This window comes from Oryctolagus cuniculus, chromosome 7 (assembly GCF_051225735.1).
Source record: "Oryctolagus cuniculus isolate XC-2025 breed Fujian yellow rabbit chromosome 7, ASM5122573v1, whole genome shotgun sequence".
NCBI lineage: Eukaryota > Metazoa > Chordata > Mammalia > Lagomorpha > Leporidae > Oryctolagus > Oryctolagus cuniculus.
The window spans coordinates 119,110,551-119,138,456 of NC_142873.1; the positions used below are offsets into that span (position 1 = coordinate 119,110,551).

The 27,906-nt window shown below is 56.8% G+C and overlaps 1 protein-coding gene across 1 annotated transcript in view; it reads right to left on the bottom strand.

Annotated features, from left to right (window-relative positions):
• Positions 1–1,766: 1,766 nt before the first annotated feature.
• The window catches only part of MROH7 (maestro heat like repeat family member 7), a 45,462-nt gene continuing 19,322 nt past the window's right edge, over positions 1,767–27,906 (bottom strand). The window contains exons 12-24 of the mRNA XM_089337366.1: positions 27,720–27,896; positions 27,241–27,395; positions 25,081–25,219; positions 23,413–23,612; positions 17,030–17,167; positions 15,060–15,174; positions 13,308–13,448; positions 12,527–12,706; positions 11,853–12,008; positions 11,166–11,288; positions 7,930–8,032; positions 5,369–5,431; positions 1,767–4,838 (exon numbers count right to left, since the gene is read on the bottom strand). Of these exons, the coding sequence (XP_089193492.1) occupies positions 4,594–4,838; positions 5,369–5,431; positions 7,930–8,032; positions 11,166–11,288; positions 11,853–12,008; positions 12,527–12,706; positions 13,308–13,448; positions 15,060–15,174; positions 17,030–17,167; positions 23,413–23,612; positions 25,081–25,219; positions 27,241–27,395; positions 27,720–27,896 (1,935 nt within the window). The 3' untranslated portion in view covers positions 1,767–4,593. The remainder of the gene's footprint in view (positions 4,839–5,368; positions 5,432–7,929; positions 8,033–11,165; positions 11,289–11,852; positions 12,009–12,526; positions 12,707–13,307; positions 13,449–15,059; positions 15,175–17,029; positions 17,168–23,412; positions 23,613–25,080; positions 25,220–27,240; positions 27,396–27,719; positions 27,897–27,906) is intronic.

Here is a 27,906-nt window from a genome sequence, read left to right on the forward strand (position 1 = left end):
CAAAGGGCTGCCTCGGCCATGGGGAGCGCCCACCCTGGGCTAGAATGAAAAGTGCACAGGCAGCAGAAGCAGCCAAACCAGCACCCGGTCCCAGTGCGCACAGCGGAGGACCTGGGACGAGAGAGAGATTTCAAAACGTTCATGAAAAATGGAATTAAATGATAAAGATTTTTTTTAAAAATTTTATTTATTTGAAAGAGTTATACAGAGGAAGAGAGGGAGGGGGAGGGAGAGAGAGAGAGAGATGTCTTCCATCCACTGGTTCACTTCCTTAAATGGCCACACAGCTGGGGCTGGACAGGCTGGAGCCAGGAGTTTCACCTGGGTTTCCCACATGGGTGCAAGAGCCCAAGCACTTGGACAATTTTCCGCTACTTTCCCAGCACATTAGCAGGGAGCTAGATCAGGAGTAGAGCAGCCGGGCCTCAAACTGGAGCCCATATGGGATTCTGGCCTCACCAGCAGTGGCTTTACCCACTACACCACAACACCAGCCCAAAAGATAAGGATTTTTGGTGCAAAAAAAAATTGAGATCCATGCATGGTTTTTCCATAATATGCATTTTCCATGAGCTTTTTTTTTTTTAAAAAAAGATTATTTATTTGAAAGTCAGAGTTACACACAGAGAAGGAAAGGCAGAGAGAGAGAGAGAGAGGTCTTCCATCCGCTGGTTCACTCCCCAATTGGCTGCAATGGCTGGGGCTGCACTGATATGAAGCCAGGAACCAGGAGCTTTTTCCAGGTCTCCCATGCAGATGCAGGGGCCCAAGGACCTGGGCCATCTTCCCCTGCTTTCCCAGGTCATAGCAGAGAGCTGGATCAGAAGTGTAGCAGCTAGGACTTGAACCAGTGCCCATATGGGATGCCAGCACTGCAGGTAGCAGTTTCACCTGCTACACCACAGCGCCGGCCCCTTCCATGAGCTTTTTGAAGACCCTTCTTATAAATATATCAATTTTTCACATTGAAATAAATTTATATTTTTTTAAAAAATATTTATTTTTCATTTATTTGAAAGGCAGAGTTACAGAGAGAGAGGAGAGAGAGAGAGAGAGAGAGGGAGAGAGAGATCTTCCACTGGTTCACTTCCTAAGTGGCCACAATAGCTGGTGCTGGGCCAGGCTGAAACCAGAAGCCAGAAGCTTCTACAAGGTTTCCCACGTGGGTGCAGGGGCCCAAGGACTTGGGCCATCTTCTGCTGCCTTCCCAGGTGCATTAGCAGGAGCTGAATGAGAAGTGGAGCAACCAGGACTTGAACCAGCACCATTATGAGAGCCAGTGTTGCAGGTGGTTGCTTAACCCACTATGTCACAGAGCCTGCCCCAGGCCCACCCCTCCTTAACCTATTAAACTGTGTCCTTGTCTGTAGAAAGTAAGCAAGAGAACTGGCCTGCTTCCTCATAATCCATCAGGCTATGGTGAGACATTGTGGTCTGCTTGGCCATGGAAAGGGTTGTGGGAATGGACCACCCTACTTTTGACTCCCTCAGGCTGAGAATCCCAATGGCCTTGGCCTACTATTTATTGGAGGATGGTTGTGGGGCCAGCATCATGGGTTCCTCATGCCTGGCAGGGGTTTAGATGAGGTGCTTCTCAGGCCAAGATCTCTTGCATATGCTCCAGGGAGACCTCAGCCTCACCCCCACCCCACCCCCAAACACAGGTGAACCCCACATCTGTTTCCATCTAAGTGCCCTCCGCCAACCTCCAGCCCTGCAGCCGTCTTATTCAAATTGCTGTCATAGAACACCTTAGACTCTGTGGCTTATAAACAACACACATTTATTTCTCACAGTTCTGGAGAATGGGAGTCCGAGATCAAGGCGCTGACAGTTTCGGGGTTTGCTGAGGGCCTGTTTCCCGTCTTTTCGCTGTGTCCTCACGTGGCAGAAGGGACAGGGCTCTCCGGAGTCTCTTTTTTTTTTTTTTTTTTTTTTTAAGGCACCCATCATCATTTCAATCACTCCTGTTCTCCTTTTATTGACAGGCAGAATGGCAGTGAGAGAGAGACAGAGAGAAAGGTCTTCCTTTATCGTTGGTTCATCCTCCAATGGCCGCTGCGGCCAGTGCGCTGCAGCCGGCGCACCGCACTGATCCGAAGGCAGGAGCCAGGTGCTTCTCCTGGTCTCCCATGCGGGTGCAGGGCCCAAGCACTTGGGCCATCCTCCACTGCACTCCCTGGCCACAGCAGAGAGCTGGCCTGGAAGAGGGGCAACCGGGACAGAATCCGGCGCCCCGACCGGGACTAGAACCCGGTGTGCCGGCGCCACATGGCAGAGGATTAGCCTATTGGCGGCGCTGGCCCCGGAGTCTTTTTCATAAGGGCACTGATCCCGCTCCTTAATCCCTAATCACCTCTTAAAGGCCCCTACCTGCTAATACCATCACTTTCAGGATTAGGATTTCAACATAAGAATCTTAGGGGGCATAAGTATGCAGCCGGAGCAGCAGGCAGCCAACCAGCATGTTGCACAAGTCCCCCAAACTCCTCCCCTCCCCTCGCTCCCAGCCAACCTGCACCTGGTCCAGGGTTCACGGCTCAGTGTGGGGGCACCATGGCTCAGTCACCCACCCCGAAACCTGTATGCTGTCCTTGACACCACCCCTTCCCTCCTTCTTCCGTTAGCCAAGAGGTCCTGGGCTCCCTTCCTCATTCTCCCACAGATCCAGTCACCCCTCCGTCACACCCTGCAGGGCCCAGGTCACCCTTCCTTGGCAGTGTGTGGCCGGGTCATTCCTGGCTGTTGTCCACCATCACCACCCAGCCCTGTTGCCACACTGCAGGCTGCACTTTCTTCTGCTTTCTCTAGTTCACAGACTCTTTTGTACCCCAGAGCCCTCCTCCCTTCTGGCTCGGCCCTAATCAGTATTCTGATGTGATTCTAAGTTTGTGACTGTGCTTGCCAAATGTGAATCCCTCTGTGGACACAAGTGCCGTAGACTTTTTACTCCGCACCTGGTCTTAGATCCCGTCCACGGTGACACCTGTACCCCCACGGCCTCTGACAGCTGAGTGGGACCCCCAGCATTCACTCCACCAGGACGAGTTCCCAAGCTGCCTTCTCTCCAGGGCACTACAAAGAATGCTGAATAGACTTCATCATATTCTCTCTCTCTCTCTCTGCCTTTCAAATAAATAAATCTTTAAAAAAAAAAAAAAAAAAGCGAGGCTGGCGCCATGGCACAGTAGGTTAATCCTCCGCCTGTGGCACCAGCATCCCATGAGTGCTGGTTCTAGTCCTGACTGCTCCTCTTCCAATCCAGCTGTCTGCTGTGGCCTGAGAAAGCAATAGAAGATGGTCCAATTGCTTTTGCCCCCGCACTCATGTGGGAGACCAGGAAGAAATACCTGGCTCCTGGCTTCGGATCGGCATTGGCACAGCTCCAGCCGTTGTGGCCATTTGGAGAATGAACCAATGGAAAGAAGATCTTTCTCTCTGTCTCTCCCTCTCACTGTCTGTAACTATACCTCTCAAATAAATAAATAAAAATCTTAAAAAAAAAAAAAAAAGGCAGGCATCTGCGCCATCTCTCCCAGGTTAGCAGCCCGCAGGCCTTCCCAATATTTCCCGGTGAAGTCGTCAGTTTCCTCTGCACCACCTACAGGGTGGCAGTGGCCTTGGCCTCCTCTCCTCTCTCACACTAGGCTCCATCTGCAGCTGATCCTTGGGCCCGTGTGTCCCACTCCCCTCCACACATGCTCACCACAGGATTGTCTTTCCAAACCTCCTGGTGCGGGGGTGGGGGTGGGGCTCTTCCCTGGGACGCCGCTACCCAGCCCCCTACTGGCCTGTGTGCCCCTCTGGACTCCATAGCCCCCATGCCTCCCTACAGTGCTCTTGGTGTCTTTATATGGCTCTGATAAATGAAGCCCAAGTCTCTCTGCCTCAGCCCTTATGCCATCTGACTCTTGGCTGCGGGGGCTGCGCTGTGCCTTGCAGGGTACTTAGCAGCACCCCTGGCCTCTGCCCACTAGGCGTTACTAGCACCCCATGCCGACACTGCCTGAAGTGTCTCCAGATGTGATTAAACATCCTGGGGGCTAAGTCTCCACTGGTGGAAAACCTCTGCTTCAGACACCTGTTCAGGGCCTGGGCTGGGCTCGCCCGTGTCTGGATCCCCAGAGCCCAGAAGCGGCCACCCAGGTCAGGTACTCCGGGAACAGTGCTGGAATCCGTAGTGGCCTTGTCCCAGGGGTGGAGCTCAGATCAGGTTCTGGGATGTGCAGATGTCAGGGGAGGGAGGGAGTCCCTCCTTCCCCTCTCCTTTCCTTCCCTTCCAGGTCACCCAAACCTTCACCCCCTTTTGTGCTTAATGGGGAAGGACTTATGGCAGACTCGCTGTGTGGCCCTGGGCAAGGCCCTTGTCCTCTCTGAGTCTCGGCCTCCCCACCTGGACAGTGTAGACGCAACGGTCTCTGTGCCTCACTCAGCATTGCCTGAGCCAGCAAATGAAGGCCCTGCTCCTCCTGGATTGGTTGCATGGGGTGGGGCTGCTGCTGCAGAGCCTGTAGCTTCCCCCGAGAGGACACACTCCTGCTGGAGGGGTAAGCCATGTGGCGTTTATAGCAGGTGTGGCTGGGCGTGGGGCCGTCACTGCTTCAAGGAGATCTTCCAGGAGCTCAGGGCCTGCAGGATCCAGGAGCGCCGCTGGTGGGAAGTGGGCAGGTCCTCACAGCTGGGGCTCCAGCGGTGCGTGGTGGCCGGGTCGCACACCCACGCATCCCCATGCGGCAGTGGCCAGGAGTTCCGCCAGCAGCTGGCCAGGATGTGCTCCTGGGCCTGCGCCGCACAGATGCACACGGATGCTTCCGGGTCGTGTCTCAGGTTTTCCAGAGCTGCCTCGTGGGAGGGGAGAAGTCACCTGTTCAGGCCAGGTCCCCACAGGGCTCTCCGGCCTCATTCTTCTTTCCCACCACTAGGCCTCGGCTTAGGCATCCTCTGCCCAGTATCGCCTCGTCGATTTTCCCTTTCCCCCTTCACACTGTTCACATCTTTCAAAGGCCTAAAGCCAAACCTGCCTCCTAAAGGAAGCCTTCCTGCACTGTGCCAGCCTACGACGTTCCTGCTCCTACCAGCTTCTCCGGTTACAAAGTGAATCTGTGCCCCTGACAAGTCTGAAGTACTTGCCTAGCACTAAATGGTTTGGGGTCTTATCTGGAGCCTCCCTTCTTAATGAGACCGTAAGTACCACAGCATGGGCCATGCGTTCTGTCTCTTATAACCCTGCAGTAGCTAACGTCGTCATCACCCTGGATGAGGACGGGGCACTCAGCTGAGCTGAAGACCTTTGCCTGAGCATGCCCTCCCCCCCCCCCCCGCCCCCGTGTGTACTCTGCTCTAGGCCGCAGCAGCCAGGCGCACTCACCAGTCTTCACTTCGTTCAGGCGCTCTTCCGTCATTATGCCCTCCATGCAGGGGACCAGGGACCCTGAGCACAACCCAAGAGGTCAGGGTATTCCCGCCGTGCCACCTCAGCCCAGACTTCCCAGAGAAGTACCCCCCAGCCCCTTCAGCCCCACACATAAGGACACAACAGGGGAACTCATCCCTAGGGCAGAGTCCCCAAGACGGGTCCAGGGGGCAGTGATGGCACCAGCACAGGGGCAGGATCTGGGCAGCAGCCGGCTCTGATGGTGCAGCCCTGGGCTGGTCTCTCAGTGGCGACACAGGGAGATGCTGCCTTGGCTGGCCACTTCTCCCAGGAGTTTGAGCAGCCATAACTTGGAGGACATGAGGCACCAGGCCCACCTGTTGGGCATGGCTGTCAGTGGCACCTCTGCTGGGGCTGACCCTCAGCTAGGCTGGGTACAGGATCTGCCACCTCGGATCCCTCGGCCACGCTGCTCTGCCCTGCCTGCTCCAGCCTGTGCCCTGGCTCCCGGTGCCCACAAGGCCTGAATGGGCCTGATCTCACTTCTCCTCCTGGCCAATTCCTGTTTGTCCTCAAATCTCAGGGTAACAGGTGGCTCCTGGGGAAGATCCTTCCTGCCCCGGCCCCAGGATAGGTTAGACGTCTCTCTGGGATCCTGGAGCATCTGAGCTTTTCTCTGTTGACCCTGTGTTGTGTTTTCCTTGTGATTTATGACTCTTTGTTTCCCACCATATCAGAAGTCTCTTAACCCTGGTGCCAGTGGGGAAGAGCTTGGGAGGAGTGTATCCCTCCCAAGGATACACTAAAGTGGCAGGGGAAATCGTTGGCATATATGTACTTCTCAGGACCCAAAGGAGGTGAGAGTTGGTGCATTGCACTGGAACCTGTCCATGGGCAGACTGGGCTCTCCTCAGCTCTGCTGCCCCAGCCCCAGCCCTGGCACAGAGAAGATCCCAGGGTGTGAGACACTAACATTTTGAGGAGCGATTAACGTGGAGCAAGAGTTAAAGAAATTGGGGGCTGGCGCCTTGGCTCACTAGGCTAATCCTCCACCTGCGGCGCCGGCACACCGGGTTCTAGTCCCGCTTGGGGTGCCGGATTGTGTCCCGGTTGCTCCTCTTCCAGGCCATCTCTCTGCTGTGGCCCAGGAGTGCAGTGGAGGATGGCCCAAGTGCTTGGGCCCTGCACTCGCATGGGAGACCAGGAGGAAGTGCCTGGCTCCTGGCTTTGAATCGGCACAGTGTGCTGGCCGTTGCAACCATTTAGGGGGTGAACCAATGGAAAAGGAAGACCTTTCTCTCTGTCTCTCTCTCTCTCTCTGTCCATTCTGCCTGTCAAAAAATTAAAAAATTAAATAAAAAAAGGAAGAAATTGGGGCCAACGCTGTGGCATAGAAGATTAAGCCTCCACCTGCAGTGCCAGCATCTCCTATGGGTACTGGTCTGAGTCCCGGCTAATGAGCTTGGGAAAACAATGGAAGATAGACCAAGTGCTTAGGCCCCTGCACCCATGTGACCCAGATGAAGCTCCTGGCTTCGGCCTGGTCCAGCCCTGGCAGTTGTGGCCATTTGGGGAGTAAATCAGTAAACCAGTGGATGGAAGACCTCTCTCTCTCTCTCTCTCTCTCTCTTTCTCTCTGTAACTCTGCCTTTCAAATAAATAAAATAAATCTTAAAAAAAAAAAAGATTTAAAGAAATCAGCCTCTAGGAAACAGGTGCACTCCCCAGCTTCTTCCCGGGGAAGCCACCTCGGAGCCACCCCCTATCCTGAGAGTCACCCCTGTGCCCCATCAGCATCACCTCCTGAAGACTTTGTTTCTCTAGCCCCACACAGAGTAGGAGTCAACCAGTGTCTGCTGAATGGTGGATGCATGAGTGACCGAGGGCATGGCCACAGCAGATGAATCGGGGAGGGGTGCTAACAGACTCTTCACCTGGCAACAAGGTGTCCAGGTCCCTGGTGAAGGGCATGTGCTCTGTGGGGGAGGGGCCTAGGGGATGCTGGGGGGATTCCAGGCAAGGTGAATCTGCTATTTGTTTTTTTTTTTTTTTTTCCCCAGAAAGGCAGGTGCTGGAAAGTGGGAAATAAAAGAATGAAGGTGGCTAGCATGGTGCACCCTGATGTAGCAGGCTCCACCTTTAAAACCAAAAATCCTCATCCAGTGTGTGGAGCAAGTGTCAACCCCCATCTTACAGATGACGAAACTGAGGCTCAATGGGAGCCCCGCAGAAAGGAGATCCTAGGGCTGAGACTCTGCTGCCAGGCACCTGCTGGGCTCGAGCCCATGCTGCTCTCTAGGGCCAGCAGCAATTCCGCTGCACAGTTGCCAAGGCTGGAGCTGCACAAGGGCTTCAGGCTGACTGTAGCCTGTGGCCCACTTCCTAAGCCGTGTTCTAAGAGGAGAGAAGACCATCCTAATCAGGGCACCATGACTGTCCCCAGCCTGTGAGGAGGCATCCACCCGGGCCCCTGCAGGGCTGGCAGCCTGGCAGGAAGCAAACTGAGGAACGGGCAGTGTCCTGGCAGCAGGACCAGAGACGCCAAAGCCGCTTACCTATGAACATGACTGAGGACTTGCGGAGGGAGGCCCGTGGGCTCTTGGCGTACTCCAGACTCTGGCTGAGGAATGTGAAGGCACTGTCTCGGTGGGCGTTCACCTGGGACAAAGAGATCCCCACAAAGTGTAGCCCCCAGAGGAACTAATCGCTGCCCCCCACCCCCGAAGCTAGGAAGGGTGATACTGCCAGCAGCCAGGCCCCGGCCCCTGCCTCCTAAACATCTCCGTTGCACCTCCCTTGGCCTGAGCTGAAGGTGACAGTCACTGCCATGGCCTTCCTGCCCTGGGTGTCTCCCCTTCTGATCCATGCTCTGCTGCAGCTGGAGGGAGAGTCTAAAGTGTAGGCCCAGCCTGAGCTGGGAAGGGACAGGGCAGGCGAGGGACACAGTAAGTAAGGGGACACGGCCGACTGGGGCCGAGGACTCGAGCTGTGGAGCCATGGGGAATACACCAGAGGGCTGGGGTCTTAACAGCCCTGAGAGCCAGGCAGAAATGGGGCTTGGAAAGCAGGGGGCAGTGATGAAGCAGGGTTTGGGGCACCACAGGTAGACAGACGCGGCCCAGTGGGTTTGGAAGTAGAAACTGGGAGGCAGTAGTCCCGCTCAGCTCAGAGACTGAACTCCTGTGTGTTGAGGTCTCAACTCCCAGGCCTGGCCTGCAAGGCCCCTTCCCAGCCTCCACGCCCCCTGGCCTCCTCTTGCCAGGAACACGTGCTCCGTCTACTCCAAGGACACGGCCCTGCCGTCCCCAGATATGTATCCTGCCCAACTCGTGGCTCCTGTTTGGAGCGCCCTCCCTCTCTTGTTCACCTGGTGAATTCCCTCACGTGTTTGCAGCCTCAGCTCAGATGCCACCTTCTCCCTGAAGCCTTCCACAGCCCTAAGCAGAGCCCATCCTATCACCCTGGCGTTCCACACATGTCCCTGTCACAGTGCCTAGGACACGTGTTATGACTACCAACACCATCTCTCCCACTGCAGGAGAAGGGGCTGCCTCGCCCAGCGCAGAGTTCTCAGGGCCTGGCCTGGAGCAGGTGCCCAGCAAGTGTCAAATGAAGGAACGAACAAACACATGAATATGTGACTGACTCCTTCTCAAAGCTAGAGCTAGAGGTCGTCCTTCAGATGAGCAAAGCTACTGGCAGCTTGGAAAGCAAAGAGGAACTGAGAATCCAAAGGGGACTATTGCAGGAGGTCAAGAGCTGGCGGCCATAGGCCCAGTCGCCTGCAGAGCAGTGACCAGCACAGCGTTTTAAACAAGCTGTATTCATTTCTATTAAAGTCATAGTCTTTCCTGTACGGCTGGAGGACCTGGCTGGTGCAGGCTGTGTGGTGAGCTGGAGCTCCCTCCTCCTGCCTCCCTTGTCATTTGTGATTCCTGTCTGTCTGGCTGGGCACTGACCACTGAGAGCATATGAATTAGTGACCCTGGCAGAACACTTCGTCCAGATATCTTCTGTCCTCTGTAAAGTGATGGTAAGGGGCAGGCGTTTGGTGTAGCCGTTAAGACACTGCTTGGGACACGTACATCCCGTATTGGAGTGCCTGGGCTCCACTCCTGATTCCAGCTTCCTGCTAAGGTGTACCCGGGGAGGCAGCAGGAAGTGACGCTGCCACAAGGGAGATGATAGCTGGAGTTCTCAGCTCCTGGTTTCAGCCTGGCCCAGCCCAGTTACTGTGGGTATCTGCGGAGTGAATCCAGAGATGAAAGAGTTCTCTCTCTCTCTTTCTCTCTCTCTCCTTAACTGTCTCTGTCTCTCTGCCTTTCAAAGAAATAAAGATTTTTAGGAGTCTGTGAGATCTACTGGTTGGCTGGACTCAGGGTCCAGTGCAAGTGGTCCTTGGCCTGCAGTCAGGGTGGGAAATCAGAGTCAGAATGGTTTAGGATACTGAAGATGGACAAATGTGGAGGGAGAGGAAGGACCCAGGATGAGTCTAGGCTTCTGCTTTGGGAATCTAGAAGGACAGAGTGGAACGGAGAGGGAAGGCCATCAGGTGGCATTTGACACAGCAGTTAAGACATCACTAGGGGCCGGCGCCGCGGCTCACTAGGCTAATCCTCCGCCTAGCGGCGCCGGCACACCGGGTTCTAGTCCCGGTCGGGGCGCCGGATTCTGTCCCGGTTGCCCCTCTTCCAGGCCAGCCCTCTGCTGTGGCCAGGGAGTGCAGTGGAGGATGGCCCAGGTGCTTGGGCCCTGCACCCCATGGGAGACCAGGAAAAGCACCTGGCTCCTGGCTCCTGCCATCGGATCAGCGCGGTGTACCGGCCGCAGCGCGCTGGCTGCGGCAGCCATTGGAGGGTGAACCAACGGCAAAGGAAGACCTTTCTCTCTGTCTCTCTCTCTCACTGTCCACTCTGCCTGTCAAAAAAAAAAAAAAAAAAAAGACATCACTAGGGGCCCACATCCCTTATAGCAGTGCCTGGGTGTCAGTCTCAGCTCCGCTCCCCATCACAGCTTCCTGGGAGGCAGTGGGTGATGGCTTGAGTAGTTGGGTCCCTGCCACCCACATGGGAGACCCAGATAGAGTTTCTAGCTCCTGGCTTTGGCCTGACCCAGCCCAGGCTATTGCAGGCATTTGAGGAATGAACCAGAGAATGGACTCTCTCTCTCTCTCTCTCTCTTTCTGAATTTCAAATAAAATTAAAATAAGTAAATAAACACTTTTAAAGAAAGAAATGGGGGGCTGGCCCGGTGGCATAGTAGGCTAAACCGTCTGCAGCACTGGCATCCCATGCGGGCGCTGGTTTGTGTCCCGGTTGCTCCTCTTCTGTCTCAGCTCTCTGCTGTGGCCTGCAGGTGTTTGGGCCCCTGCACCCATGTGGGAGACCCAGAGGAAGCTCCTGGCTCCAGGCTTCAGATCAGCCCAGCTCTAGCCGTTGTGGCCATTTGGGGAGTGAACCAGCCGATGGAAGACCTTTCTCTCTGTCTCTCCCTCTCTCTATCTGTAACTCTACCTCTTAAACAAAAATAAATAAAATCTTTTTAAAAAGAAAGAAATGGAGTGCCATAAGTTTGGAAGAGACAGTGCTGCGCATGGAACAATGTGGGCCTTTGGGGAAGAGTGCCGGGAGCCACCAGAGCGAGCCTGGCAGTGGGGAGAGGAATCGGGGGTGGAGATGGCAGTGCCGGAGCCAAGACTATGAGGTGGGAGCCGAGCCGGGCAGTCAGCACGGGGCACAAGGCGAGGGAAGAGGGGAGGACAGAGCCCCCTCCGCAGCCCAGGGGCACTCACAAGGTACTTGCAGATTTTGGTCACGGCCTGCTGCTGGTTGTCCCAGGGCTTCCGGCTGTAGGCTCTTTTCGGCAGCTCCCATGCCATGAAGTAGGAGCAGCGGAACAGGGTCTTCACGCATTTCTGGGGGAGGCAGTAGGAAGAGAACACCAGAGCCATGCAGTTCCAGGGCGGCCATAACGTGGACAACAAAAAGAATGTGTGAGAACTGGCTCTGCAGAGACCTGGCGCTGTGGTGCAGCGGGTTAAGCCGCTGCCTTTCTCCCAGCCTCCCATACAGGCACCGATTCAAGTCCTGGCTGCTCTGTTTCAAACCCACGTCCCTGCTAATACGCCTGAGAAAGCAGCAGGAGATGGCCAGGGAGTTCATGGCTCCTGGCTTTGGTCTGGCCTTGATGCCATTTGGGGAGTGAACCAGCAAACAGAATCAATCTCTCTCTCTCTCTTCCTTTCAAGTAAATGAAATAATTTTTTTTTTTTTAAAGAAAACAAGCTAGGTTGAGGAAAACCCATTCCCCTTGAAAACAAGCAGGGATGGCTGTGGGGAGGAAGACTGCTGTGTGGGGTGTCTGGAAACACGTGGCAGGAGTCACTGCGCAGCCGTGCTTGGCCGCCCCGGCTTGCTCCCTGCAGGGAGGCCCAGCCACAGGGGGAGCCGGAAGCTGGAAGCCGGTGCGCCACACTCACCTGGCCCACCTTGGCGTTGCCCTCCTGCATGATGAGTAGCAGAGGCACCAAGGTGCTAAGCAGCTGCTCCTCCACGGCCTGCGTGCGCGGCGAGCGCAGCTTCTGGACCACCTTCCCGTACAGGTTGATGCAGGAAGAGCGCACGTCCTCTCTTGCCTGGTGCAGACCGCGGGCTCAGTGGCGCTTCTCCTCCCGGAAACCCTCATTCTGCAGGGCCCACAGGGCACCAGGGACTCGCAGGTGAAGAGCAGCCGAGGCCACAGTGGGGCTGCTCGGGACCCCTGTTGCCCTCACCCAAGCCTCGTCTGATGGTTTCGTCTCTGTTCGCAGCCAAAGAACAACTAACCTGAACGGCGCCTGAGTTCCTAGCAGAAAAGTACTCCCTTCTGCTGGGACCAGGAAAAAAAATATGTGGACCCATCGCCCTGAGACACCTTCTCCAGGGAGCCTCGGTTACCGAGAAGAGCTCCCTCCATGAGAGGCAGTTAAACAAGGAAGCGTCTGTGCGAACATGGACCAGTTGGAATGAGGGGCCATTCCCCTGGGCTGGCTCGGCCCCGCCCAGCTCCCAGTAGGGCGTGGCACGTATTCCTACTCCCAGCACGGCGAAGGACCACCCCACCATGTGCCACTGGGTCAATCCCTGCTGCCCCCCTCCCCGCGGGACTCCTTACGTCACTGAAGTGGGGCAGCAGGACCTGCAGCATCTCCACGTAGACAGAGCTGTCTGCCAGCTTCCGGTCCTGCCCCTTGAAGATGGCCTTCAGGTTGTGGACTGCCTCCACCACCAGCATCCCATCCATGCTCTTCAGCCCTTTCACCATGGAGGGCAGGAGGGCCTGCACCTTGGCCGTCTGTGGGCCAGGAGCATTTGGGCTAGCACGTGGGAGACCCGGCCTCAGAGCCATTGAGATGAACTTAATGGCCCAATCCCACCCCCAGGCCTTTGCCTATGTCATCCCCCTGCGTGGAAGCCTCCGCTCAAGCTCCTAAAGCCCTCCCTGGCCTCGCTCCTTTGTTGTTTGGTCCCCTCCCTGGAACGAGGCGGATGGTGCCCTGTGTTGTTAGCTCCCTATGTCCTGTCCCTGCACCCTGGCTACATCATGAGCTGCAGCAGTGCCTGGGAGAGAAAAACAAAGCACTTTTTTAAAGTGCAAATGATGTACCATCTAGCCCTCAGTTTCTTGATCTGTGAAGTGGGAATAATTCTGCCACCCATGCTGTTCTTACACTCATCACCTTTAGGATTACTGCAAACAACTTGGAATACAAACTATTGAACAAAGAATAGCATATTTAGGAATTATTAAGCCATACCAATTTTGCATATGGAACCACTGAGGTTGAGATAGAAATGGGCTCTCGTTCCAGCCCCCAGCCTCTGAACCATGGGGATGACCAATCTCCTCCCGGTCTCCAGCCCAGGGCCGGCCCTTCTCAGTCCTTTCCACGCACCTTCTCAGTCCTGCGGGCCAGGATCACCAGGCCTCTGATGGACAGCACCTTCATGATGGGGTCGCGGTGGCCCAGGCCTTCTGCCATCCGCCCCAGAGAGTACTCCTCGGGGATCCGCCGCACCTGCTCCATCTGGAGGAGCTGAGAGAACAGACGGCAATGACTCCCAGTGGCTTCCCCCGTATTGGGGGGTGCATGTTGGATACGTGGTAGGCTCAGCCCCTACCCAGAGCTTCAGCCCGGAGACCGCCCCAATGCCCACCAGTGAGAGCCTGACTCTGAGCTCCCTGTTACAGACCCTGGTAAGTGGCCTGGACCTCCCCAAGTGACAACCATCAGGTGATTAAGAGAGTGAGTTCTAAAATGGCCACCAGCGGGCGAGTAGATGAGCGATGTGGAGTGTCCGTACACTGGAACATTGTTCAGCCTTAAAACACAGTTCTGACATGTGCTGCAGCTCGGGGAAAAGTTGGAGGCATCGCAAGTGAAATGGCCAGACCCAGAATAGGACAAATAGTGTATGAGCCCACATCTGTGGGGGCCCTAGGACAGGGAATGTCATAGAGACAGGAAGTAGAATAAAGGTGCCGGGTGGGGAAGGGGGAGCAGGGAGTGAGGGGTCAGAGGGCACACTGTTCTGGGCAGGGAAGATAAAACGCTGGAATGGAGGGAGGGGACGGTTGCACACAATGTGGACGCACTGAATGCCACTGAACTGCACATGTAAGATGGCTAAAATGGCAAGGTTTATGTTGGGTCTATTTTACCACAATTTCTTAAAAGACCAAAGAGAGACTGAGGAGCAGCACGGTATCTCATAGTGGCACTGACTCCACTTCCCATCCAGCTCTCTGCTAATGCACCTGGGAAAGCAGCAGAGGATGGCCCAAGTGACTGGGCCCCTGCCACCCCTGTGGGAGACCCAAATGGAGCTCCTGGCTCCTGGCTTCAGCCTGGCCCAGCCCTGGCTGTTTCAGCCATTTGAGGAGTGAACCAGTGGATGGAAGATCAATGTGTGTGTGTGTGTGTTTGTGTGTGTGTGCGTGTGTGTCTGTAACTCTGCCTTTCAAGCAAATGAATAAGTTTTTAAAAAGAGAAAGAGGGAAGGGAGTGGGGCAGGGAGAGGGAGAGAGAGAAGGGGGGAGGGAGAACTTAGAGCTCAGATGTCTGAGTTTGAATCCTGAATCTGCCATCTGAGAGGCGTAGCCGGGGGAAAGCTACTTCAACCTGCCCTCCGCTTCCTTCTCCCCATCAGGGCGTGAGAACTACCTGCGGGGGATCAGTGGGAGGGTGAAGTGAATCAGCATGTGGAAAGCTCAGGAACGTGCCTGGGTCCATAGCCAGAAACCATTGCATCTGCTACTGAATCGCCCCTGCCAACTTCCCCTAACTCGTCACTCCCAGCACCCACGCACGCCAGCACCAGGGTGGCTTCTGTGTCCCCTGCCACACCAAGAATTCCTCGAGGCATGGTGGTGTCAAATTCAGGCTTGTCTCTCTGGTGCCTGGCACACAGAGGCACCCGACAAAGGTGGTGCTTGCCTGGGCACCAGGGCAGCCTGGGCAGAGGAAGGGGATGGAAGCCTGGAGAGAGGAGGGGAGAAGGCGGTGGGTTGGGGGGCTTGTGGGGTCTCCCCATTCAGGGCAGCCATGCTCCTGGAAAGGTTTTGATGGCTGAAAGGTGCCGTCCGCACAGTGGTGTGGACAGAGGCCTGTGAGCAGCCCGCCCTGCGCCTGGAGCCCAGTCAGTACCTCCACAAAGAAGGCCGTGGCCGTGATCTTGTGCTTCTCGTCACCGTGCTCCAGCAGTGGGATGAGCAGGTAGAGGATGCGGCACAGCTCCTGGCAGGAGTAGTGCACCATGGCCCTGGGGTGGGAAGGGCGAGCAGTCCCTTCAGGCTCTCCAGCCCGGGGGGAGGGGCCTGCTGAGTGGGGGCCCCACGCCAGGGCACCGGGTTTCCCACAAGAGGCCCTCTAGTTGAACCGCTTCCTTTCACAGAGGCACAGAGACCCAGAATGAGCAAGTGACTTGCCCAAGAGCACAGAGCAAATCGTAAGACAATCAAAGAGCCCAGGCTACACGCCCTTTCAGGAGGTAGAGACAGGAAAGAGGGGATGTGAGAACCACGCACACAGCCGCAGGTGGCAGCCACACGGTCCACTTCCTCCCTTCAGAGCAGGTTCCTGTCATTACCCCCATTTCATAGATGCCGAAAACAGAGGCTCTGAGCACGAACCACCCCAGGTCACAGGGCTGGAAAGTGGCAGAGCTGGAGCCCCAGGGCTCCCCAGTCCAGCTGCCTCGCTCCTTCTATTAAGCCACCCAAGCAACTAGCAGTATCGGCACTGCCTGGGAACTTGTTAGAAATGCATGTTCTCGGCCAGCGCCGCAGCTCACTAGGCTAATCCTCCACCTTGCGGCGCCGGCACACCGGGTTCTAGTCCAGGTCCAGGTGCCGGATTCTGTCCCGGTTGCCCTCTTCCAGGCCAGCTCTCTGCTGTGGCCAGGGAGTGCAGTGGAGGATGGCCCAAGTGCTTGGGCCCTGCACCCCATGGGAGACCAGGAAAAGCACCTGGCTCCTGCCATCGGATCAGCGCGGTGCACCAGCCGCGGCGGCCATTGGAGGGGGAACCAACGGCAAAGGAAGACCTTTCTCTCTGTCTCTCTCTCTCCCTGTCCACTCTGCCTGTCAAAAAAGAAAAAAAGAAAAAGAAAAAAAAAAGAAATGCATGTTCTCAGGCCTCCAATCCAGACACGCAGGGGAGGGGCAGCAGCCAGCGTTTGCCAGGCCCTGCCAATGACTCTGAGTGTGCTCAAGTCACGTGCTCCCTGAACCAGCAAATCCAGCCAGGCACGGCCACAGGCAGGCAGGCAGCCTAGAAGGAGACAGCTGGGTCCCAGCACTGGCGGTGTGATCTGGGGCCGTCACTTACCATCTCCCAGGTCCTCGTGTGGAACACTGGGATAGGAATGGTCTGTTTCATTAGTCCTGGTGAGGGTTGGCCTGGATCACCACATAACACCTCTGCACGATGAGCACAGGGATTGCTCAGCAGAGGGGGTGGCGTGCTGAGACCCCCAGGGAGATCCTGGGTGCTCAGTGCAGGGCTGAGCAGCAGGCCCTCCTGTGGGAGTCACAGCGCCGGAATCAAGGTGCATCCTCCACGGCCACACGGGAGGCTGTGCGTGGTCAGGGGAAGAGCTCCGCTCTGGGCCAGAGGCCATTCCCCAGCTCTGCTGCTTCCTGGCTGTGTGACCTTGGGGTCCTGCCTGGCCCTCTCTGCACCTTTGGGTGCTACTGCACAAAGTGCCCCGCCAGTCACCATAATGCTAGTCAAAGCCAATCTGTGGCCTGGTGCTTTCCAAGGGCTTTGTCTTCCCACCCTGGCCCTCGGAGGTGAGCCTCGTCATTTCGCTGCTCCTGAGGCAGAATGGAGAGCTGGCGACGGGCAGAGGCAGCTTGCAGCTTGCCCTGGCTCAGTGGGGATCCAGATGCAGGCGTGCCATTTCCAAGGCCACACTTACAAGTACTAGGTTATGCAGCTCTTTCTATATTAGTATGGGGATGAAATTCATGGTACTTAAGTTCCATCTCTCACATGTGTATGATCCACCTCCTGGGCAGAGAAGAGGCAACAGGCAGAGGGCGAGAGGGATGCAACCCAGGTCTGTGGGCAGCTCCACGGGGCCCCCGCCTCCCACCCCGAGGGCCCGGGCTCACCTTGCCAGCAGTGACACTCCTCGGTGGTGGTTCTCTGCCTGCCCCATGAGCTCCCAGCCCCCCTGGTCCTCCAGAAAGGTGGCCTCGTACGAGCAGCCCATCTTCAGCAGTAGGGTTTTCACCACCTTCACCACCCAGCTGCCAAGACAAGGGCGCAGACCCCTCAAGTGCACCTGCAGGCCAGGCCTCCCTCCACCCGGCCTCTCCCACCAAGGCCACAGCCCAGGCTCGTAAGCTTCTCTCTACCGTGTTAATGGTGAGACTGGGGTGGTCGGTGTGTCCACCAAAGGTGGCCTTTCACACATAACCTTGGCTCTGAGAACAGGTAGAGGAACAGAAGCAGAGCTCACCCCTCAATCCCTGCCTGCCCCTCCATTTCTCCTGAGCCTTATTCACTGGGGGAGAGGGAGGGCCTCTTTCCTTTCAGAACACAGAAAGTGTAATTCCCAAACTGGGTGCCCAGCAGAAGCCCCTGGGGAGCTTCTCTCGCTGGGGGCTGACCAGGGCTGCAGCGTGAGCTCAGGAAGCGCTGCCCTAGGGCACTGCCACTTCCTGGCAACCTACCGTGTGCCTGGCCAGGCACTGGGTGTTCACGCATGCAAGCAAAGCGAATCTCAGAGGGAGCTCTGTGGCTCTACAAACCTTGACTAAGATAAAAACTGACAGTGTGTGGAGTAAAGTTTACATGGCAACGAAGTTTGGAAGCCTAAACATTTGCTTGGAGAGTTTACGATGTTCTTGTGTGGACGCACACATCCAGGTGACACTGAGGACTGGGGGTGGGATGGGGTGGGGGTGGGGTCTCATGATTCCAGACCAAGCATTTTGGAAATTGGTTAATCCTGTAGCTGGCGCAGTGGTGCAGTGGTGCAGTGGGTTAAAGCCCTGGCCTGAAGCACTGGCATCCCATATGGGTGCCAGTTCTAGTCCCGGCTGTTCCTCTTCAGATCCAGCCCTCTGATATGGCCTGGGAAAGCAGTAGACTGCACCTGTGTGGGAGACCTGGAAGAAGCTCCTGGCTCCTGGCTTCAGATCGGCACAGCTCCAGCCGTTTTGGCCATCTGGGGAGTGAACCAATGGAGGGAAGATCTCTCTCTGTGTCTCTACCTCTCTCAGTAACTCTGTCTTTCAAATAAATAAAATAAATATTGTTTAAAAAAAGGAATTCGTTAATCCTTAGGATTGTTCTTCAGTTTCATGCTTTTGCTTTTTCGGTGGCAAGGATCCTGTGTGGCCCAGAGGCCGGGGCCATGGGGAGCATTCAGCCTCCGTACTGATTCTTGGAAACTGTGCTGTTGGTGACCTCCCCTAGCAGCAAGGTCTCCCGCATCCAGGGTTACACACAAAGGCAAGGAGAGGGAAGCAGGCCCCAGGAGCTGTCCAAGCTCTCCCATGCCCCCCAAGGTCAAGTGCTGAGTGACTCAGCTGAGATGTCAAGGCTTCTGTTTGGAGAAGAAAAGCTATTCTCTTCCACTTCCAGCATTAGCACCTTTGACACAGGCAGCACGAGCCGCCCGTGCATGTTTTGTGCATGACTTGAGGTCCCAGGAACAGTGGCCTGGGGACAGCACGGAGCTCACAGGGAGGAGCACACACGCATGCCGGGCTTCCGAGCACAAATCCGCAGCATTCCTAGTGTCTCCTCTCCACTCTTTGCCCTCACTTCCTCAGTTGGGCTCCAGATTTGGACAAAACTGACCATCCCCAGGCCCTTCCCAAAGCTACACCTGTAACTGGCCCAAACAACAGGAGTCAGAGGGGAAGGGACTGAGGAACTTGACTGAAGTTTCTGCAGAAGCCGGACTGAGGCTTTGGGGAAGAAGGTGGTGGTGGTGCAATGTCTTTTTCAGCCCCCAAAGCCCCACACTGCAAGTGTCCCCCTTCCTGGAGGTTTTCTCAGTGACCTGGAGCAGGCGATGCCTTGAATTCTCATTGGCTCTTGCCGCCCGGGGTTGGGGGGGGCGGGCCAGGAATGCAGCCTGGAGCTGTTTCCAGGCGGTGTTTGGGGGTCAGTGCAGCAGTGCATCCTCCAAACCCACACCAGGGGCAGCAGGGCTGGTGTCTGCAGAGCTAACTTGGCACTCCCTGCGGTGCCCCCCGCCGCCCCTGTGTGCACTGAGGGCCTCTCCATCTTCTCACTGGAGGCTGGAACTCCAGAGACTCCCCCGGGCCCACGGAGGGGGCCATATCTTGGTGTGTTGGCTTCTGCTGGCTGCTATACAAATCACCAAGGACTGGGTGGCTTCAAACAATAGAGGTGGATTCTCTCTGAGTTCTGGAGGCCAGATAGCCAAAGTCTAGGCATTGCACCCTCTCACGCTCCTAGGGGGGGATCTGGCTCATCCCTCCCAGCTTCTGCTGCTGGCAGCCTCACTGCTCACCCCATGTGTGCATCTTCACAGCCTCCACCCTCGGGTCTCTGTTTCCTCTCTTCTCCTGTGCACACCTGCCATTGGATGCAGGGCCTGGCCGGTTAATCCAGGATGCTCTCACCCTGAGATCCTTAACTACATCTGCAAAGACCCTTTCTGCAAACAAGGTCACAGTCACAGGTTCCAGGCAGACATATCTTCGGTGGGGGGCACTGCTCAGCCCACTGCAGCCAGGCAGCGCCTGTGGCCTTTCTGGTCCCCTCAGCCTGGCCCTCACCCGCCTCTACTTTTGCTGCTTCCCAGGTGTTTCCATGACACAGAGCTGAGATGGCCATGCAGGCTCTCTTCCAGCCCCTCCTGTGGTCCTGGCGGAGCCAAGCTGTCCATGCTGGAAACCGCGGCCTGCGTCACTCCACAGAGAGACCTCTCCCACGATGTGCCCACGCCCTTCCTTTCCTCCTGTTTGGTTTTGCCCAGCGTTACCCACCCCCAGCTTTCTGAGTCAAGGGCGCTGCTCCCCAGGCAGCACTTAGGAGCGTGGGGGGGCCCAGAACCAGGCCACACGGCCAGCACGTGGTGTAGCACTGGGACACCGTCCTATTTGGCCCTTGTGACGCAGCTCTGGGGCAGGAACCACTCACTTCATAGGCAAGGAAATCAACTGCCAAGGGGGTGAACTCAATTCACCCAGAGTACAAAGCACGAAGTCATCGACTTGAACCCAGGGCCTTCTGACACCAAGCCCAGCTGTGCAGCTGCTTTCTCTCTGACCTTCTGAACACAATGTGTGAGCCTAACACACAACGGGAGTCAGAGAGGAAGGGACGGAGAAACTTGGCTGTGTAGAAAGCTAAAGTTTCTGGGGGCTGGCGCTGTGGCATAGTGGGCTAAGCCTTTGCCTGCAGTGCCAGAATCCCACATGGGCACCAGTTCAAGTCCCGGCTGCTCCTCTTCCAACCCAGCTCTCCGTTATAACCTAGGAAAGCAGCGGAGGTTGGCCTAAGTGCTTGGGCCCCTGCATCTGCATGGGAGACCTGGAAGAAGCTCCTGGCTCCTGACTTCGGATCTGCCCAGCTGTGGCCATTGTGGCCATCTTGGGAGTGAACCAGTGGATGGAAGATCTTTCTTTCTCTCCCTCTCTCTGTAACTCTACCTCTCAAATAAATAAATAAAATCTTTTTTTTTTTTTTTGACAGGCAGAGTTAGTGAGAGAGAGAGACAGAGAGAAAGGTCTTCCTTCCATTGGTTCACTCCCTAAATGGCCGCCTCAGCCAGCGCTGTGCCAATCCAAAGCCAGGAGCCAGGTGCTTCCTCCTGGTCTCCCATGCGGTGCCAGGCCCAAGCACTCGGGCCATCCTCCACTGCCTTCCCAGGCCACAGCAGAGAGCTGGACTGGAAGAGGGCAACCGGGACAGAACCGGCGCCCCGACTGGGACTAGAACCCAGAGTGTCGGCACTGCAGGCAGAGGATTAACCTAGTGAGCCGCGGCACCAGCCAATAAATAAAATCTTTTAAAAAAAAAGAAAGCTGAAGTTTCTTAAGGACAAAAGAAAACAAAATAATAAAATAATTGCAGGTTAAGAGATCAACACACGGAAATAAAAATGCCCAGTCTGTTGCCTTCATATATAAAGAGCTCTCACATATCACTAAGAAACATCCCCAGCAGCCCTATATGAAACTGGGCAAGCGCCAAGAACAGATTGTTCACAGAAACGGAAACACAAATGCCGTCAAAACCTTGACCTCACTCGGAAGAAAACTGCAAACTAAAACTTCAGCTCAGATTGGCAAAGATAAAACTCTCTCAGGACCCATTGTGCTGGCCTGAGTGCAGGGAAGTGAACACTCTGGACCCTGTAGGTGGGGGTGCCCCCTGGCGTGCCAGGCGCTTCGGGAATTACTTCCTCTTCCTCTTCCTCTTCCTCTTCCTCACTCAATGGTTGAGAACCTTCCCAGCATGCATTGCCATGCCACCCTCACACTTTATGCAGCAGCCTTTTGCTGTGCCCATTCTGCTTTCAGCAAGTTTCCCACATACACAATCACGCGTGTGCAGAAAGCAGGAAAACTGGCTGTAGCATTGGCTGAGAGTGCGGGTGGCAGGGGAGCCTGGTTGGATGCAGTAGGTGCACTGGAACTCTGTACCTAGGAACACCACGGACAGCTCTGCACGCAGTGATTTCCAAGATACAGCATGTGATAAAAGCAAAAATGTGTAGCCAGCTAAGGTACGCTACCTCTGGTGTGAAAAATAGAGAATATAGGGGCCAGTGCTGTGGCACAGCAAGTTAAAGCCCCAGCCTGCAATGCCAGCAGCCCATGTGGGCACCGGTTCAAGTTCCAGCTGCTCCACTTTCATTCCAGCTCCCTGCTAAATGCACCTGGGAAAGCAGTGGAATATGGCCAAAGTGGTCGGGCCCCTGTACCCGCATGGGAGACCTGGAAGAAGCTCCTGGCTTCGGATCAGCTCAGCTCGGCCATTGCAGCCATTTGGGGAGTGAACCAGAGGATGGAGGATCTCGATCTCTCTCTCTGTCTGTACCTCTCTGTAACTCTATCTTTCAAATAAAAATAAATCTTTAAAAAAAATAGAGAATATAAATGCAAGCGCTAATCCCTGCATAGGCCGTCTCCGGAAGGGCATGGAAGAACAGGGTCTTTGGACAAGGTCACGGGGAGGTGGCATACCGTGGTATGAAGGGAGGGTCTCCCCCACAGGTTTCTGTATTAGACCCTGGCCACCACTGTGAGGTATTAGGAGGGTGGGCACTTAATGCCATTGTGTTCCAGTCACCAGGGTGTGGCCCCCAGGACTGAACAAGAGAGGAGACACACACTCTCCCGCCCTGCCAGACGATACCTGAGCTACCTTGGGTCTCCACCAGCAGGAAAGCCGCCCCCAGGTGCAGGCCCTTGTCCTTGGACTAGAACTGTGAACCAAAATCAACCTCTCTTCTTTATAAAGTGATTCGGCTTCAGGTGTTTGATTACAGTGAGGGAAAACAGACACACACGGGACAGGCATGGAGAATGCCTTCCAAGCTTGCACCAGGGCGCATGTTGCCTATTCCAGTACTCACTGACAATGAGATGACACACACCTGATGCAAACAGCATCTCAGGGCAGGTGCTACGGTGCAGTGGGTTAAGCTGCTGTTGGGATGCCCACATCCCACATCAGAGCGCCAGTTCAAGTCCTGGCTAACTCCTTTCCTGATCCAGCTCCCTGCTAATGTGCCTGGAAAGCCAGAGAAAGATGGCCCAAGTACTCGGGCCCCTGCCACCCACATGGGAGGCCTGGATGGAGCTCCTGGCTCCTGGTTTCAGCCTGGCCCAGATAGTTTTGGACATCTGGGGAGTGAAGCAGTAGATGGAAGGTCTCTCTATCTCTCCCCTTCCCTCTCGCTCCATCAGTCTGCTTTTCAAATAAATTAAATAAATAAATAAATTCTTTTTAAAAATACAAACTCTAGGGGTGGAGGACAAGAACTTCAATGGCGGCGAGCTCCTGGGGGAGGGGAGTTCCTGGGGGAGGGGAGCTCCTGGGGGAGGGGAGCTCCTGGGGGAGGGGGACTCCTGGGGGAGGGGAGCTCCTGGGGGAGAGGGAGCTCCTGGGGAAGGGGAGCTCCTGGGGGAGGGGAGCTCCTGGGGGAGGGGGAGCTCCTGGGGGAGGGGAGCTCCTGGGGGAGGGGGAGCTCCTGGGGGAGGGGGAGCTTCTGGGGGGAGGGGAGCTCCTGGGGGAGGGGGAGCTCCTGGGGGAGAGGGAGCTCCTGGGGGAGGGGAGCTCCTGGGGGAGGGGGAGCTCCTGGAGGAGGGGAGCTCCTGGGGGAGGGGAGCTCCTGGGGGAGGGGGAGCTCCTGGGGGAGGGGAACTCCTGGGGGAGGGTTATTCTCTCAGCCCAGTGGCAGGCACACAGAGCAGGTGCTCACACATTGTCTCTCCCTGGTTGCCCTCGCTGGCACACGCCCTCCCCAGCTAGCAGGATGGAGAGAGGGAAAGGAGCGTACCGCACAGGGACGAAGACAGGAGGCTGTGCTTGGCTCTTGGCACTCTTGGCGTCCTTGTGGGCAGCCACACGGCTAGGCAGGTTGAGGCCGATGTGGTAATGCACCTGGATGAGCAGCGCCAGGAGCAGCTGCGGGTAGATGCGCCTCACCCGGCCCATGCAGCTGTTGACGGACAGGAGCTCACACAGGCCGCTGGCTGCCTGGGGGCAAAGGGGAGGCTGGGGGTGCTGTGGGCCCACCTTTCCGGCTCTCCTGCCTGGGGCAGGGTGCCCAGCCCCACCTCCAGGCCCCTGACCCCTGGCTCTCTAGTGGGTCTTGCCCCAGACCAGTAATGAAAGCCCCCTCTCTTAGCTATGGCCCAGGGCTGGGACCTTGGAAACCCTGGAAGAATCGCAGTGGTGGCCCCCCCTCGCCACCGCCCCATCCCACTTAGGGAGAGGTGAAAAGGCCTGACCCTATTTTGCAGGTGAAGAGGGTGAAGTGACTGCCAGGATCACCCAGACCCCTGGGGACAGAGCTGGAACTCAAACCCAGGTTTTCTGTTGTCCTGCTCCCTGCTCCATCCTCCTTGACAGCACAGGCACAGAGAGTATGGGGGGAGGGGGTGCCAGGCCGGGCTCCTCGCCCTGGGCTGCTAAACTACACTGCCCTCGCCCCAGCAGCAGGGAGAAGCAAGTGCCAGCCTGAAGCGGGAGCCTGGCTCAAGTCCTAGCCCTGCGCTCGAGGCTGGGTGACCTTGGGTAGCTTCTCCATCTGTCCCTCTAACTCCAGGTCTGGCCTGGCTCTGACCTTCACACTTGGCCCCTCAGGTCCCATCTCACCCGCAGCATGGAGGCTGGGGATGGCAGGTCAGGTGCACAGGGCCTGAAGGAGTGCTGAGGGATGAGTAGAAGTTAATTTGGTGGGGACCATTCTAGGTAGAGGGAACAGATGTGCAAAGGCCCTGTGACAGAAGATAACACAGCAGAGGTATGACGTCTGGACCAAGACCTGCGAGGCTGGCAGAAAGTGAGCAAGGAGACCCTGGAGTGTGGCGAGGCTCTCGTGGGGCGCAGGGCCTGGCAACACAAGTGGTTACACTGGAGCTATTGAGGGGAGCAGACTCTGGGCTTTGGTACAGGTTGGAGGGGCAGGAGCGGGAGCAGCCAGCTGACGTGGGCCACGCTGGTGTGGGGCCAGGCAGAGAAGAGGCTTCCTGACCAGGAGCCGCCCTTGGCCAGGCGGCCAGGAGCACTTCGCCAATTTGTATCACCTGAACGAAGGAACAAGTCATTTCCTTTAACCTCCCCAGCTGCCATGCGGGGCCCATACTCTTGTTTCTCTTTCCAGGAGGAGAGACTGGGCCTCAGGGAGGTGCAGTGACTACCCAGGGCACAAAATAGTAACACAGCAAAATCAGGACCTAGACTAAGGTCTGGGGCTGCCTGCCTCGGGTTCCGTTTCCACCGTCCCAGGCTGCTGCCGTCACCACAGGGGGTACTGACACTAAGGTCCACTGAATCACAAGCAAGAACCCCGAGGGCAAGTCCTTGGCCAAGTGCAAGGCCGCTGGTTCGCTGCTGGCTGTGGGCGGGGAGGGACAGGAAGTCAGGTGCACTGAGCCTGGCGGGAAGGAGGAGCGGGCGCAGGTGGAGAGACAGTGGTGGCAGCAGGCAGCCGGGTCCTCACCGCGAGAGGCACGATGGAGGCCCGGCCCTTCTTAGTGACGGGCTTCTCCTTCAGGCTGGTCAGCAGCAGGTCCAGGAGGTCTCGGACGTCACAGCTGGGCTTGCGCAGGATCAGCTGCCGCCACATCTCTGCCCCGTTGCTGCCAAGTGGTGGAGTGATGGGGTTAAGGGGCACCAGGGCAGTGGGGGCCCAACCAGCCCCAAGACGGTTTCTCAAGGGGCAAGCTAGGAAGCCAGTGCAGTGGCATCCACGGGCAAGCCAGCAAGGCATGGTCCAGGAAGCCCGGCCCCAGAGGCAGGGGGCTAACAGTGATTGAAATCCTATTTCCCAGGCGCTTCACACACGAGTTCTACTTCAGCAAAAATTTATGGAGCAGCTGCTGTAGACCAGGCGGCAGGCAAGTCTCCGGGGACATGCAAGGCCGCTGGGTTCTCACAATGACCCTCAAGGTGGGTGTTGTTATGTGCAATGTGCAGATGTGGAATGGAGGCTGAGAGAGGTACAAGGAGCTGCGGGGCCAAGACGTGACCAGATCTGCTGCCTCCCAAGCCTTTGCTCCTTCCTCTACGCCAAGGAGCAAAAGAACCGAGGCCACCACCCGCTTTGGGGCCTGGATCTTGCCTTCCTCGCCTGCATCAGGGAATGCCCACCACTGTTCCACAGAAGGCAGCACCCCAGCCAGCCAAAGCATCAGGCCCACAAAATGCCAGCCTGCAGCACTGCCATCACAGAGAGCAGAAAGTACTGGTCGGGCTGTGTGCTAAAGGGTTCATTAACAAAGCCCTTCCCCCACCTTCCCCTAGAAACCTGATAAAGATAGGTGTCAACTATGTTGCTAGGCAACATTGCTTCCAGCAAAAATGACCGCTTCACACCAAGCAAGGTGGTGAATGGGTACATTGCATCCGGCCAGGGAGGAGCTGTACGTTAACTCCAAGAACCACTAGGGGCAGACGAGAGCCATAAGCTTTGAGGAACCCGGGACTCCTACAACTGGATTTGCCTCTGTGGGCACCAGGGAAGCAAACCCTCCAGAGTCGTGCTGAGAGATACCGGTCTTGGTGAGGCCTGTGCCAATTTGGCCAGCTCAGCGCCCGCACTGTCTTCCCTCACACTCAAGCCCAAGACACCAGTTTCCAGACCCAGGGCCAACACCAGGGTAAGGAAAGGGAGCCAGGCAGTGCAAACTTTAAGGAGGCCCTCCCTCCTCCAATGCCAGACCCTGGTGCCCAGCTGGCCTCAGTCCTGTGCCTGCTCTTCCTGGGACAGCTGCAAGGAGGGGCTCCTGACACTGGGTGACTGTGATGCCAAGTGTGCCCCCTGGGAGGCTCTGGGAGTCTGAGTATTTAGTGGTGGGAGGAAGCACACCCCGGGCAGGTGGTGCTATCAGAAACAATGATTCTCTTGCAAGCGGGAGGACTGGGGGGTGGTCAGTGGGGCCCTCTCCATCCCAAGTGGTCATCTTGGTTTCTACGCACAACGTCACTGTCCTTACTGCACACCTTGGGTGCACAGCTCTGCACACAGAGCCTTTACACTGACTCTCAAACAATCACCCCCCAGTGTGCCTCCCCCACTGCACTGTTTCCATCAGCCAAAGAAGCTGTGGGAGCCCTTCCTGGGCCAGACAGGCCACATCAGGCCCATGGCACCACGAGCTCCCTTAGGGCAATGGCGGAGGAGGCGCCCCTGCCCAATCCCAGGCCTGGCCATGCGCCGGCCCAGCTGTGCCACGACTGCTCTCTGGGTGGGAACATGGGGATCATTTTCTCCATCTGCCTATGGGAGAAAACTCTCTGGGCAGGCAGCAGGGTCAGGACACACCCTCAGCCTGCTTTCAGTGACATCACTGAACAGGCTCCAGGCTGGGAGTCAGTCAGCTTAAGTTTAGGTCCCTGCTCTGTTACTTGCTCGATGAGTGCTCACAACAAGAAACAGTTTCCTCGTCTGTAGAATGGGGCTGTGGTGAGGAGGAGCAACCGGGCTCGGGCTCGGCACTGACACCCAGCAGTGCTCAGTGGTTGACCACGCCCTGCAGATCATGGAGGGGCACTCTGGAAGGGCTACACGCTTCTCTGGGCAGGAGGAGGTTTGCCAGTTCAGGGTGGGGCTGCTGCTACCCTTGGACATGCAGTGACTGGGAGCCCCCTCACTTGGTACCTGTCCAGCGGGAGGGGGCACATGAGCAGGGCCACCACGACCTCGGTCATGAAGGAGCTGGCCAGGAGGGAGACGGGCAGCAGGGCCACCTCGCGGGCCCGGGGCTCCTGGATGTGGCTCAGCTGCACGTAGATGCCCTGCATGATTTCCGGGATCTGCAGCAGAGCCAGGGCAGCCGTGAGGGGCAGGAGGGAGACATGGGGGGAAGGGAATGACAGAAGCAGGAAGGGAGACAGGGTGGTGGTGGCAGAGAGGACCTTTGCCACCCTGCCCTGTCCCAGTCATGCCAGGAGTGCAGTTTTGCGAGCTATGGTCAGAGAAAGAAACCTGCAAGGCAGGAGTGCCAGCCAGTTCCCGCCCGGGTGCTCCAGGAGCCCACAGCCCCACCACGATGCCAGGGCTGTCCCACGTGACAGCAGGGGACAGAAGCGTGTGTGCCAGACCCCAGTGACAGCCCAGCCCCCGGCCCCGGGCCTTACCACCTCCAGCGCTCTGTGGCGGTACCACTCCAGGACGGAGCTGAGCGTGACCTCCGAGGCCAGCTGCACCGTCTCTCCCGAGTCCTTCCCCCGCGCCTCTGCGCTGCCCTTCAGCCCTTCCAGGGCCGCCAGCAGCAGGTCCTTCACCTGCTGGGGCCCCAGGAAGTCTCCAAACTCCTGAAACAGA